At 50.9% G+C, this 12866-nt stretch overlaps 2 protein-coding genes across 9 annotated transcripts in view; both read left to right on the top strand.

The window, feature by feature from the left end:
- The window catches only part of ZNF346 (zinc finger protein 346), a 46691-nt gene extending 44425 nt beyond the window's left edge, over window positions 1-2266 (top strand). For both annotated transcript variants that reach the window (XM_045530607.1, XM_045530609.1), the window contains exon 7: window positions 1833-2266. In XM_045530607.1, the coding sequence (XP_045386563.1) occupies window positions 1833-1953 (121 nt within the window). In that variant the 3' untranslated portion in view covers window positions 1954-2266. The remainder of the gene's footprint in view (window positions 1-1832) is intronic.
- The window catches only part of FGFR4 (fibroblast growth factor receptor 4), a 28449-nt gene that overhangs the window by 6694 nt on the left and 8889 nt on the right, over window positions 1-12866 (top strand). For 4 of the 7 annotated variants that reach the window (XM_045530603.1, XM_045530600.1, XM_045530596.1 and 1 more), the window contains exon 1: window positions 10704-10893. The exons of 1 other annotated variant lie outside the window; for it this stretch is intronic. The gene's annotated coding sequence lies outside the window, so the exon portion shown is untranslated. Of the gene's footprint in view, window positions 1-10703; window positions 10894-11142; window positions 11439-12866 lie in introns of those variants that run through there. 2 more of the 7 variants (XM_045530597.1, XM_045530599.1) reach the window with 2 other exon arrangements.

Here is a 12866-nt window from a genome sequence, read left to right as displayed (position 1 = left end):
GGCAGACACGTCCCTAGCCTGGCACTGCCAAACTCACTGTCCATATATGCTGCTTCACCTGTCTAGGAACTTCAAAATGCAGATCTTAAGGTTCTGTAAATGGGTCCACCCTGCAGCGTAATGACCCCAGTGGCCACTAGGTGGAGAACGTTCCTTTTTGCTGGGCAGGTAGACCAGCTATTTGACTTAATGCCAAAGAAAATAAGGTGACTTTTCATGAGCTCCTGTACTTAATATTTCACTTAACTCTCAAGACAACTGGAAATGGCTCAATTTCACAAATTTCACTGGAGAATGTCAGGGGCGAAGTATTGCAGAGCCTACACTACAAAGAAGTAACCTTGGACAGATTTGATCCCAGGCTCCCAATTCTTAGCACTTACGCTGTCTACTTCGAAGGCTACCTTGCTCTTCTCTCGGGACATTTCCCTCAGGGACACCTCTTTCTTTGAAAGCTGTAATTTAGTCACCTTCCTGGGAGCATACCTGATGTCTGGACTGCTCTGCATCCTTTCTTTTACTTTTTTCCTTTCAGTAACATCTGCTCCATTTTAGACCCTGTGGTTCTGAGGGACTGACCTCTGCTTGCTGATTCAGGGGTGAGCCTGTGACCCAGCCTGAGCAATTAGAATCTTAAGTCTGGAGCTGTTAGTGGCCATATGTGCCCACAGGTGAGGACAGTCTGCTTGAGAATTAAGCCAATACAGAAAAAAACAGCTGAGAGATGAGAAGAGACTGATTTCTGATGAGCACCTGGATCCAGCCATACCTGAAGCTAATATCCCCAGGACATTTTAGTTATGACTTTTCCTTAAGTCAGTTTGAGTTGGGTTTCTATCACTTACAACCAAGAGTTCTGCCTAATACTTGCTCTAGTTCCCCTTGTCAACCTGGGGACCTCCACTCTTCCTAAGATCAGTGACCTGTAGGGCTGCCTTGGCTGCCCTTCTGTGTTCCCAGATGCCCTGTGTTTCCCTCTAGCATTGCCCCTAATATACTCTGTTATGATGACCTATAGTAGAGTTCCTATACAATTTCCTGTCTTCTGTTTCAGACTAAAAGCTCTTTGAGGGCAGGAACTTGGTCTTATGTCTTAATCATCATATAGGGTCCCTGGTTCCTAAAATAAGACCTTGATTATGTTTGTTTTGTTTTGTTTTGAGACAGGTTCTCATTCTGTCACCCAGGCTAGAGTGCAGTGATGTCAGCCTAGCTCACAGAAACCTCAGACTCCTGGGCTCAAGTGATCCTCCTGCCTTAGCCTCCCGAGTAGCTGGGACTATAGGCATGCGCCACCACACCCAGCTAACTTGTCTATTTTTTGTAGAGATGGGGTCTTGCTCTTGTTCAGGCTGGTCTTGAACTCCTGATCTCAAGCAATCCTCCTGCCACAGCCTCCCAAAGTGCAAGGATTACAAACCTGAGCCACCGCACCCAGGCTGATTATGTTTTAATAACTGCTTGATGATTGAATAAATTAATGGATAAATGAATCCATGTGAGCATGGGCTAGTAGGGACCATTGCTAGGGTTTCACAGAAAGACTTGTTGAAGGAGATGAGCCTTTAGTCATGAAAGTCAAAGGAGCTAGGTTGCTGGGGCAGAAGGAAGGTTAGTAAAAGGACCTAGAAGAGATGGGTTGTGGAGTTTAGCAGATTGTTTCAATAATGGCCTCCCATGAATCTTTGCTGTGTCTGTGCCTTTTGCAATGTGACTTTGTCACTACTCCCATCAAGATGTGGGGTCTGTTTCCCAACCCTTTGAATCTGGACTGGCCTCATGACTTGCTTGGATCACAGAATGCAATAACATGACATTGTGTGACTTCCAAGGCTGGGACTTAAGAGCCCTTGCAGCTTCTACTCCTGCCACTGTGAAAGGAAGTCTGGGCTAGACTGTGGAAACAAGAGACCACGTGGAGAGAGAGGCCAACAGCCAGCTCTATACATGTGAAGGAAGCCATCCTAGACCTCCCAGCACAGCTAGTTGGCAGCATAAGCAACCCCAGGAGAGACCAGCAGAACTGCCAAGCTGAACCCACCTAATCTACAGAAGTACAAGAAATAATAAATTGTTTTAAATCACTAAGTTTGGGGATGGTTTATTATGCAGTAAAGGCTCACAGAATCACCAGGTATAATAACATAAGTTATTTTAGCCTCTTGGTATGTATCTACCTTTCTTCCTCTAATAGCATTTTGCTTGAAGAACCCCACCCTCAGCTTATGTGGTCTAGGTGGGGATGATCTCTACCCTTCTGGCTTTTGCTGAAACAATTGAGAAGGAGTTGCTAAATGGGAAGGTCTTGAGCCCAAAGCTATTAGTGGCCTTCTTTGTCACCTCTTGGGGAGTACCTACCTGAGAATATTATAGAACTGTAGGGAAGAAAGCAGAAGAGAGAGTGCGTTTTGACCACACTGTTGGGCCCCCAGAATCCTGCTGTTTCTGAACCCTGATCCGCACTAGACCTTTAAAACTGCATGAGCCAGCTGGGCATGGTGGTGTCCTCTCGTAGTCGCACGCTGGAGACTGAAACAGGAGGATTGCTTGAGCCCAGGAGTCCACATCCAGCCTGGGCAACATAGGGAGACCCTGTCTCTAAAAAAGAAATATATATATTGCATAAGCCTATAAATTCATTGTTTTGGGTAAGCAGATTTGAGTTGGGGTATCTGTTACTTGCAACTGAATGAGAACATTCCTGAGGGTTAGGAAGTTTGATTGGGGCTGAGCAGCTGCAGGGCAGAGGACCGTTAGGGTGGGACAGAGGAGGGGATCCCTAGGGACTGTGGAAAAGAGAATTTATTTTTCCTCTGCCCCAACTATATGCCAGGATCCTGGAATGAGACACAATCTCCCTAGAGGCTGGGTAGTCACAGCTACTCAGGAGGCTGAGGCAAGAGGATCACTTGAGGCTAGCAGTTCAAGACCAGCCTGGGCAACATAGCAAGACCCTGTATCCAAAAAAAACCTCTCTTGAGGACTCGGTTACAAATGATTCATGAGAATGGTGGTAAAGAGCTACAAAGGAAAATACTGATGCAGCCAGAACGTATAATAGGAGGGCTAAGCCTAAGTTAGGGGTAGGGCGGGGAAGGTCTCCCTGAGGAAGTGACATTTAAACTGAAGGATTAGCCTACGGTGGGGGCGGGGAGTGAGTGGGGGAATGTTCCAGGCAGAGGGAACAGCATGGACCAAGGCTCTGAGGCAGGATGATTCTTGTCACCTCAAAGGAGGAAGGATGTGCCACCAGGTAAGGAGAGAGACCGGCAGGAGCCAGGTTTCTCAAGGCACATTGGCCAAGGTTTTCAGCAGTAAGCAGCAGAAACAAACCAGCTAATTTAAGTTCATGGGACTACCAGGAGCTCTAAAGGAGTGAGCTCAGGCTACGTGACCAGGATCCTGCATGTATCATTTCACAGAATAGGTGCAGCGAGGACACCATTGCTGCCTGTGCCACTAGCCCAGCCAGCCCAGACACTGGATAAAGATCCCCAGTACCACTGCCCTGTGCCCCAGGAGCTCGTGTTACTACAGATCCCACCAGGGAGCATGACTCCTGCGCTTCTCCGGGCCCCCCTTGGGCATCACTGGCTCTCTGGAGTGTGTGCTAGTAACTGGCAGCATCAAGGCCTTAGCTGGAAGAGGAGCTGGGGTGGTAGCCGGCATTCTCAGCCAGGAGACGGGAGCTCTTCCATGTGGGCATATTCCTCAAAACTAGGAAAAGGTTCAGATGACAAACATCCCCTTTATAGGGTGTTACAGGCTAGGAAAAGATTTGGTCTCATGGCAGTTCTAAAATATGTCCACAAAAGCCGGGCGTGGTGGTGCATGCCTGTAGTCCCAGCTACTCAGGAGTCTGAGGCAGGAGGATTGCTTGGGCCCAGTAGTTCAAGTCCAGCCTATGCAACATAATAATGAGACCCTGTCTCTAGAAATAAAAAAATTACATCTACAGATTTCTTTTATATCCCTGCCTTTAAGAGGTTAAGTTTAATCTCCATCATCCTTCCCCTAGTGTGGGCTGTAATTAGTGACACATTTTTAACAAAAAGAATAAGGCAGAAATGCCCAGAGTGTGACTTCTGAGGGTAAGTGATAAGAGACATTGCAGCTCCTGTCTTTGTCTCTTGGATCACTGTCTCTGAGGGAAGCCAGCGGGCGTGTCATGGGAACCACTCAGGCAGCCCTCCTGAGAGGCGCTGTGGAGAGAGCGGGAGGTCCTCCACCAATGACAAAGATCTTGCTTGGCCAGACTGGCTCCTGAACCTTCTCCTAGGCCCATCCTTGTGCACTTCCTTGTAAAATCTAGTTTTTGCAAATAACCTGCTAAGTCAGTTTAGCAAGATCCCCCCATCCTTTATATCTGATCACCCTGGATATCAGATCAGGCTCCTCATTCTCTACCCACCCCCAGGTGATATCTGGTCACTCTGGTTTGTCTGCAGCAAGGATCCTGTTTGATCAGTTTAGCCAGAATCTACTTCACCCCTGATGTTTCCTCTTAGACATTCTCCACCACTTACCCCTACACTGCTCCCTGGCTGTAAACTCCCACTTGCCTGTGCTGGATTCGGAGTTGAGCCGGATCTCTCTCCCCAGACCCTGTTGCTGTGGTCCCTGTGCCTATCTCAGTGGTGCTGAATGAAGTCTTCCTTACTGCGCTCTAACAAGTATCACTGAATAACTATTTTCTTTCATATCAACAGTCAGCCAAATATCTGTTATCTAAAACCATTAAGTTTTGGAGTGATTTGTTATATAGAAATAGATAACTAATAAAAGTCTTTATCGTAAAAGCCACAGGATTTCACTGAAAGGTTTTCAGCAAGTAGCAGTGAAGACAGGATGAATTTGCTGCTGTAGACGCTGAGTGCTCCGGCCAAGGCACCAACAGAGGAGAGTGGACGCACAAAAGGAGGAGCATTTTCTACTGAGGAAGAATATTAGGAACCTTTTATTTATAAAGGTTTAAAAAGAAAAAAAAAAAGTCTTATTAGCCTAAAAAGAATTCTTTGGTTCGCAAATGAAATGTTCGAAGGGTTGTATTTTGCACGGCTGGACCCAGGTGTGCTCCATCTCTTGGCCTCTTGTTTCCTGCGTCGGCTGCCTTTGCAGTCAGGCTCTCCCTAGCAACTCTAGGCTTCCATACGCACAGTCCGGGCTCCTCAGAGTTAGTTTCCCATTAGTTCCAATGAAAGACCTAGACTGGCTCTTATTAGCCCTGCTTGGTTCACAGGCTCATCTCTGAACCAGTCACAATGACCTGGGAGCTAGAATAGTCTCATTAGCCAAGTCTGGGGCACATGCTCACCACAAAAGTCAGGGAGAGGTGTTGGCTTCATCCAAACCTCCATGGCCTGGGAGTAGGGAAGGACTAGGACATCAAAGAAAAACTGAGAGGCTGTTACCAGAGAGAGAAAGGGTTTAGATGTCCACTGCAGGGTGGCCAAGAAGGGTCTTAAAGAAAAGGGAATGCCTGAGAGGAGTCCAGAAAGCTGAATTGCAGGCATCTGGTGGGATAGCTGGAAAGGGGTTGAGGGCGGGCAGGACGAGGGAGGACGCTTGGCAACAAGAGCAGGATGTGCAAAGGCACATTCCAGAGGGTCCCCCTGGAGCTCAGTGCAGCCAGAAAACAGCAGGTGTCTCTGGGGAGAGTGGAGATGGGACAGAGACAACAGCTGAGGCCAGTCCTGAAAGCCCCTGAATGTCAGATGGAGGGGCTGGGGGTGCCAGTGGTTGGTGGGGAAAGGGAAGTTGAAGCTGAGGAGTGACTTGCTTAGACTCGTATTTTAAAGAAGTCACTGGAGGGCTGGTGAGGAAATTGGTGATGTGGAGACTGTTAGGTGCTTCTCCAATACTCAGGCACCCTTCTTTTTGACAGACCCTGGTTTTGTTAGGGAGGCCATGTGGCCAGCTGTACTTCCCAGCCTGCTGTGCAGCAAGGGGAAGCTGCGTGTCAGAGTCTGGCCAAGGAGACGAAATCAGAAGTTGCTGGGTGCAAACTCAACTCTGTAACTTCTTTCTTCCTTCTCCCTGAACACAAGTGTGATGGCAGGAGCTGAAGCCACCATCTTGCAACCATGAGAGAAAAGTCTAGAGATTGAAGAGTCCTCAACCCTGACTTGAGAACCCACCTCCAGGCTTGGGGCTAAGTGAGAGATGAATAAACTCCTGTTTTGTTTTGTGTTAAGTCTTTGTCATTTAGGTTTTCTATTATTCACCCCTAAACAAAATGCTTCATGGTCCAGGTGGGCACCAGGCAAAGTACAACAGGGTGCAAGCCCCTCTTGGTTTCTTTCCTGTTTCCCTTTATACCATCAACCCTCTAGCCCTTTCTGCCCAACCTTGCCACTCTCCAGCTGTCCTGCCCTCCTCCAAACAAATGTGTGTGCCAACACCCAGTGGGTTTGAGGTTTGTAGGCCCAAGGGTAGAGAGAGCAGGGTCTGGCAAGCTCCCAGATATCTCGTGTCCTAGCTAGCCGGGACACAGATCCATAGTACCTGGGACCAGTGGATGAGGGGACTGGGGGTGCTGCTGACACTCAGAGAAGCACGAGGACTAGTCCAGATAACGCCTCCGACCCCTCCTAGCCCATTCTCTTCCATCCATCGTGGTCTAAGGAGCCTCCGCAGAGCCCTCCCAGGCCATCAACACCAGCCCCAGGGTCCCTGCCTCCACAAAAATGCCCTAGGTAGCCTGCAACTCATGGCTTTCTTGTCTCCAGAGTATAAATTGGACATAAATGTGCCCAGACCCAGGGATGGGTAGGAAATGGGATAAGAGGGCTGAGGGAGGGGTAACCGCACAGTCCTTCCCTCTCAGTCCAGGAGTTTGTTGCCCATGCTTTTGGGTGGGTCCTAGGCCCATAGGTGCTAACATTCATGTTGGCTGCTTTTTACTGAGCATGGGCTTTTTACTGAGCATTGGCATGGTGCTTCATGTATATCATCACACTGAATCTTCACAGAAGTATTATTCCCATTTCACAGAAAATGAAACTGAGGCTTGAGGGTTAAGTGACTTGTCCAAGGTTACAAAGCCAGTTAGTCTTCAGGATTCAAACCCAGATCTGCCTGACTCTGCCACCCAGCCTTTAACCACTCAGTTGCTGTCAATGCCACCTCCATTTTGAACAGCCAAGCCAAAGCTCCCTAGAGCCTGTGGGAGAAGCCAGGGTGGAAAAGGGTTGGAAAAAATGGCAAATTAGTAACAATTGTCAATTCTGAGTAGCAGCTCTATTTTTAAAACTTTCTCAAAATAAAAATTGTTTAAAAGATAAAGAAATGAAGGAAAGAAGAAAAGAAAGAACAGGATGGGTCAGAGGATGCGGCCAGAAGTAGGGCCAGGCCAGGGCTGGAGTGGGGCCTGGGCAGGGCCCGGCCGGCTTAGCAGCAGCCCTTCCACACAAGAGCCCCAGTGTTCCTAGCCCGGCTGCCATCCAAGAGCAACATCGTTGGCCCCAGGCAACGTCTGCCCTCTCCCCCAACAACTCTGCTCCCAGGCAGGTGGGGAGTGGGGCCTGGTCTCGGGAGATCCTGCTGGCTCTCTAGGAGCACAAAGTCTGCAAACCCCTGCCGAGGGCCTGGTACCTCATGGTGTCCCATCAGTACTGGCCAAAGGGGCAGGGAGAGCAGGTCCCGGCCCGGCTGCCACACTTCCCTCCCCACACACTCGCCTTCGGGTGAATCTCCACCTTCCCGGGCCACGGTTAAGGATGGAGGCAGACAGAGAGTGTCTAATGTGGTGGCGTTAGTGATCCAGGTCTGAGCTCGCCCTGTTTGCCCCCAAAGACAAGGGTTTGAGTTCTGCCATTCACTTTCTAATGACCTCAGGGAAGTCATTCAATCTCCCTGAGTTTGTTTCCTCACCTGCAGACCAGAGCTGAGATCCCTGTACCATTTGGCTTGGTGGAAGAATCAAAGGATATAATGCAGGTATAACTCCTAGCATGTACCTGGCACATAGTGGGCGCTCAGCCAAAGCGAGGACTTCTTCCCTGCCTCCTGCTCTGGTGAAACCCATTCCTACCTGTTAACTCATTCATTTTCCCCAACACTCCTGAGAAGAAAGAAGCAGGAATGTGCCTGTTTTCTGGATGGAGAAACTGAGGCAGAGGCAGGCTAAGATCTTAGGATGGCAGGCTCTCACCTCTGCTAAGAGAGTGTGTATGTGTGTTTGAATGTCTTTGAGAAAGAGACTGCAGATGTGATTGTGAAAGCCTGTATGTTAGTAAGCAAGCGAGACAGTGAGAGAGGCTTGGGTGCCCCTCCCTGACTCCCTCAGCAGGTCTCCTGTCGCTGTTTCCGTTTCTCCCTCTCCCCACTACAATGTCAGCAGCTCCTTGAAGGGTAGGTAAGGTCCAATTCGCTGCTCTATCCCCGGGATTTAGAACAGTTGCATGCCACATAATGCGCCTTTAATAAATACTTGTCAAATGAATGAGTGAATACATGAATGACTTTGTGAGAGAGCATCGGCCTCTGCCGAGGGTCAGTGTAAAAGGCTGTGCATGTGGGAGGGGGACCAGACAAGGGATGTGGGGAACATACCCTGGGGATGTGAGGGATTGCCAGTCTGAGGGATTTGGGCATCCAAGGAAGCAAGGAGGTTGCAAGACCTGGACTATAAAAGCCTTTGGTTTGCCTTTGGCTCAGGTAAAGGCAGGAAATGCCCTGGAAGTTGAATGAAAGCCTGTGGGCTCCAGCTCCTGCTGGAGGCTCACCCTGCCCCTCCCAACAACCACATTCACTCCAGGAGCCAGCAGAGGGCCAGAGGTGGGGAGCTGAGCCTAGCCAGGAGTCAGGCCCTTCTGGGCAGGCAGCTCCCAGGGCCAGGAGCTTCATCCTTCCTGGGAGCTCTAGCAAGGTGAGACCCTGGAGAAGGGACAAACCCTTTTAAAAAAATAATCATTTTCTGGACAGCTAAAACTATATAGAAAAAATTAGCTGGGCATGGTGGCGCATGCCTGTAGTCCCAGCTACTCGGGAGGCTGAGGCAGGAGGATTGCTCGAGCCCAGGAGTTTGAGGTTGCTGTGAGCTAGGCTGATGCCACTGCCTCTAGCCCGGGCAACAGAGCAAGACTCTGTCTCCAAAAAAAAGAAAGAAAAAAATAATCATTTTCTGATTTATCTTTGGGAGGAGGCCATTCTTTTGTTGGAAAAGGAAAAGAAAAATTAAAAAAACCAAATCGCTTGAATAGGCCTTTTAGTTATGTAAAGAAAAGCCACCAGCCCTTTGGGAGTGAGAGTGGAAAAAGCTGGACTCCCAGCATAACAATGGGAAAGGAAGTTGCTTCTTAGGTGAAGGTCTCCATACCCTGGAGGGGACACCCAGCTCTCTAGGAGCCTTAGGAGAGCTGAGGGCTTGAAATTCAGGTGAGAGGTGGGGGATGGGGGTGGAGACTGGTTGGCTCCTAGTTTGGCTACAGTGTAGACCCTCAGGAGAGAAGTGCTTGCAGGTGAGGGGGACCTGAGCCAGGTGGGAGCAGAGCTGTCTGGGGGCACCTACTGTGTGCCACATATTTAAGATGTAATGATGACGTCTGTGGGCACACTTCCTGCCTTCCAGGACCTTAACATTTCACAATTTTTTTTTTTTTTAACAGAGACAGTCACGCTATGTTGCCCAGGCTGGTCTTGAACTCCTGAGTTCAAGCAATCCTCCTGCCTCAACCTCCAAGTACCTGGAACTACAGGTGCAGGCTACCATGCAGGCCCTTTCACAACTATTTACATAATTGCCAGCTACAATTCTGGCAAATGTGATGAAGAGATAATGGGTCCTAAATAATCATAGCTAGTATTACTAAGCAAACGCTGCTTGCCACCCTTACACATAGCAGTATGTCTGCTTTTTGCAAACAACCTTTTGAGGGTGATACTATCATTTACCCACATTACTGACAAGAAAATGAAGACAGAGATGGAGTAACCCGCCAGGGCCTTGTGTGATGGTGCTGAGATTTGAGCCCATGCCGTTCAGCCCTGTAATCTACGCTCTGAACCACTCCACTCTGTCCTCACAGAAGAGAAGGCATCTCAAAGGGGAACCTGGCAAGTCCAGAGGGCTTCCTGGAGGAAGTGAGCTGAAACCTAATAAGATGGAATTAACCAGACCAAAAGGAGAAAGAGCATTCTAGGAAGTGAAAATGGCACGTGCAAAGGCCCAGACATAGGGTGGAAGCAAGGAAAAAGTGAATGAAGGTTTCATCTGGAGACCTGGGCAGGGACCAGGTCATGCCAAAAATCTATATTATAAAGAGCTATGGAAAGCTATTGGAAAATTTAAAGGGTGGTTGATACAGTCGGACTTGTATTTTAAGTATTACTCTGAATATTGCACAGAGAACAAATGAGGGAAGAGGATCTGCTGTATGAGGACTGCGCAGAAATCAGAGCCAGGTTGGGCCAAGGTGTCAGTCCCTGAGAGGTGAAGAGCAGGGGATACAGCAGGGTGGAGCCCTAGAACTTGGAAGCCTCGCCTGGGGCCGGGGTGGGGTGAAAGAGGCGGGGTCTGAGGGGGTGTGTAGTAGGCCGGGGCGGGGTCCTGGGATCGGGCTGCTCTGGTCTGGGGCTCCGCGTGGCGGGTTCGGGGGCGGGGCTCCAGGTGGGCGGGGCTCTGGGTCGACCCTGGCCACGCCTTCCTCAGGATACACTGGTCCAGGAGGGGCTGGGCCCGAGGTGGGCGGGGCAGGAGCGGGGCCGCCCGCGGCCACGCCGCTGTCGCGGGTACTTTCCTGGCTCTCCCGCCGCGGGCGGAGGAGCGCGGGGGCTGAGTCTGCGGATCCCGCTGGGTGCAGGGGTCGTGGCCGGCTGGAGCTGGGAGCTGGGCGGCCGAAGAGCCAGGTGAGCCAGGACGCTGTGCCAGGAACAGAGCCACTCAGGCTGGAGGTGAGTCCCAGGCTGCGCTCCCAGCCGCCAGGGGGCGAGCGGCGACGAGGCTCCGGGGCTGCCCCCTCGCAACCCTGGGGACCTGGGCGTCCGCTCGGCGGCGGGGGGTGGGGAGGAGGGGGCGGTAAATCAGTAACCCGCAGCGCACACAGGGCCTTTTGTCCCGCTCCGTCCAAAGAGCACCCCGGCCACGGAGCTGGTTACTCATTGCCCACCGCGGCGGGGACGGGCTGGCGGCCTGTGCAGCTACCCCTGGGGACTCGCACCTCCCCCAGGCTGACCCCGTAGGGGTGGGGGAGGAAGAGCGCGCTTGTGCTTGAGCGGCTGGGCTGTCTGCGCACCGGGCGTCGAGATGAGGGAGCTGAGGCTCCGAGAAGTGCAGTCACTTGCCCAGGGCCCTCCAGCGCGTGCGTGCGGGAGGCTGGAGGAGAACCCAGGACCGTCTGTCTGATGCCAGAGTCAGGCCCTTCACCCCCACGTGCCAGGTGGTCGCTTTAGCGGTCAGCAGCCACGGGTGATCCGACTAAGGACTCTGAGGTTGTGAGGTCAGGGCAGCCTGAGAGTGGGAATAAAACCCTTGGGTCTCCCCACCATGCTATGTCCCGGAAGAGCTACCCTCCCTGCAGAGCAGAAGAGGTAGAGGGTTTTACAGAGAAGAGGTCAGCTGAACTTGGGAGGTGGGGTGGGCTCAGAGACAGTGGTATCTGAGCCAAGTGGAGGAGGGGATTGAGGGGTACAGAGGTATGGACAAGAGAGCAAATGTGCCCAGCTTTGAAAGCCAATGGCTTCAGTGTTCCTGAAGGGGCAGACAGGGTGACCAAAGAGATTAGCAAGGGCAGAAAGGGAGGCCTTGGAGGCTGGAGAAACAGTGTGGACTGGATCCTGCTGGACACAGGCAGCCATTAAGGAAAGCTAGGGGGTGGCATGGTCCTTCTGGAGGGTGGAGGCTAAAGAGCTCAGGGAGAAGATGTTTGCAAAGGCCCAAGCAAGAGATCACCATGACCTACCCTGGTAGGGGCAGGGGAGGCCAGATGGACTGGAAGTGGGGTGGCAGTGGCTGAGGAGAGGGGTATGGTGGGCTTCCCAGGCAGGGTAGTTCCAGAGACACCAGTGCCACCTGACTGTTACCCAACCCCAGGTAACAGCCAGCAGGCCCTGAGACTACACTGGTCACCCTGTTCCCCTGCCCCATCTGAGGCTCAGTTCTGAGTGTTCCATTTTGAGGGACAGAGACATCCTTGGTAGCATTTGGATGAGGGTAACCGGCTGGGGGCGTGTGTGTATATCACACCTGGCAAGAGCAGCGCCTGAACCAAAGCAGTCCTATGAGGAGAGTAGCCCAGAGAGGGACAGAGGGATTTGCAAGTTGGTAAGAGTCAGGATTTGAACTTAGCTCCGTCTGATACTTAAGAGTCTACATTCTCTACAAAATCCTGTGTTGCCTCAGATGGAATTGCAGGGGCACAAAAAGCAGAGGTAGCTGGGGAATGCAGTTCTGGTTCAGAATGAGGAAGAGCTTCCTACTTGCCTTGGAAGGGCTGTCTTTTTCTTTCTTTTTTTTTTTTTGAGACAGAGTCTCACTCTGTTGCCCGGGCTAGAGTAAGTGCCGTGGCGTCAGCCTAGCTCACAGCAACCTCAAACTCCTGGGCTCAAGCGATCCTCCTGCCTCAGCCTCCTGGGTAGCTGGGACTACAGGCATGCACCACCATGCCCGGCTAATTTTTTCTATTTTTAGTTGTTTGGCTAATTTCTTTCTATTTTTAGTAGAGATGGGATCTCGCTCTTGCTCAGGCTGGTCTTGAACTCCTGAGTTCAAGCGATCCTCCTGCCTCAGCCTCCCGAGTAGCTGGGACTACAGGCATGCGCCACCATGCCTGGCTAATTTTTTCTATATATGTATTTTAGTTGGCCAGATAATTTATTTCTATTTTTTTAGTAGAGATGGGGTCTTGCTCTTGCTCAGGCTGATCTCG

Source organism: Lemur catta, chromosome 18 (assembly GCF_020740605.2).
Source record: "Lemur catta isolate mLemCat1 chromosome 18, mLemCat1.pri, whole genome shotgun sequence".
Taxonomy (NCBI): domain Eukaryota; kingdom Metazoa; phylum Chordata; class Mammalia; order Primates; family Lemuridae; genus Lemur; species Lemur catta.
This window is presented reverse-complemented; position numbering and strand designations above follow the sequence as displayed.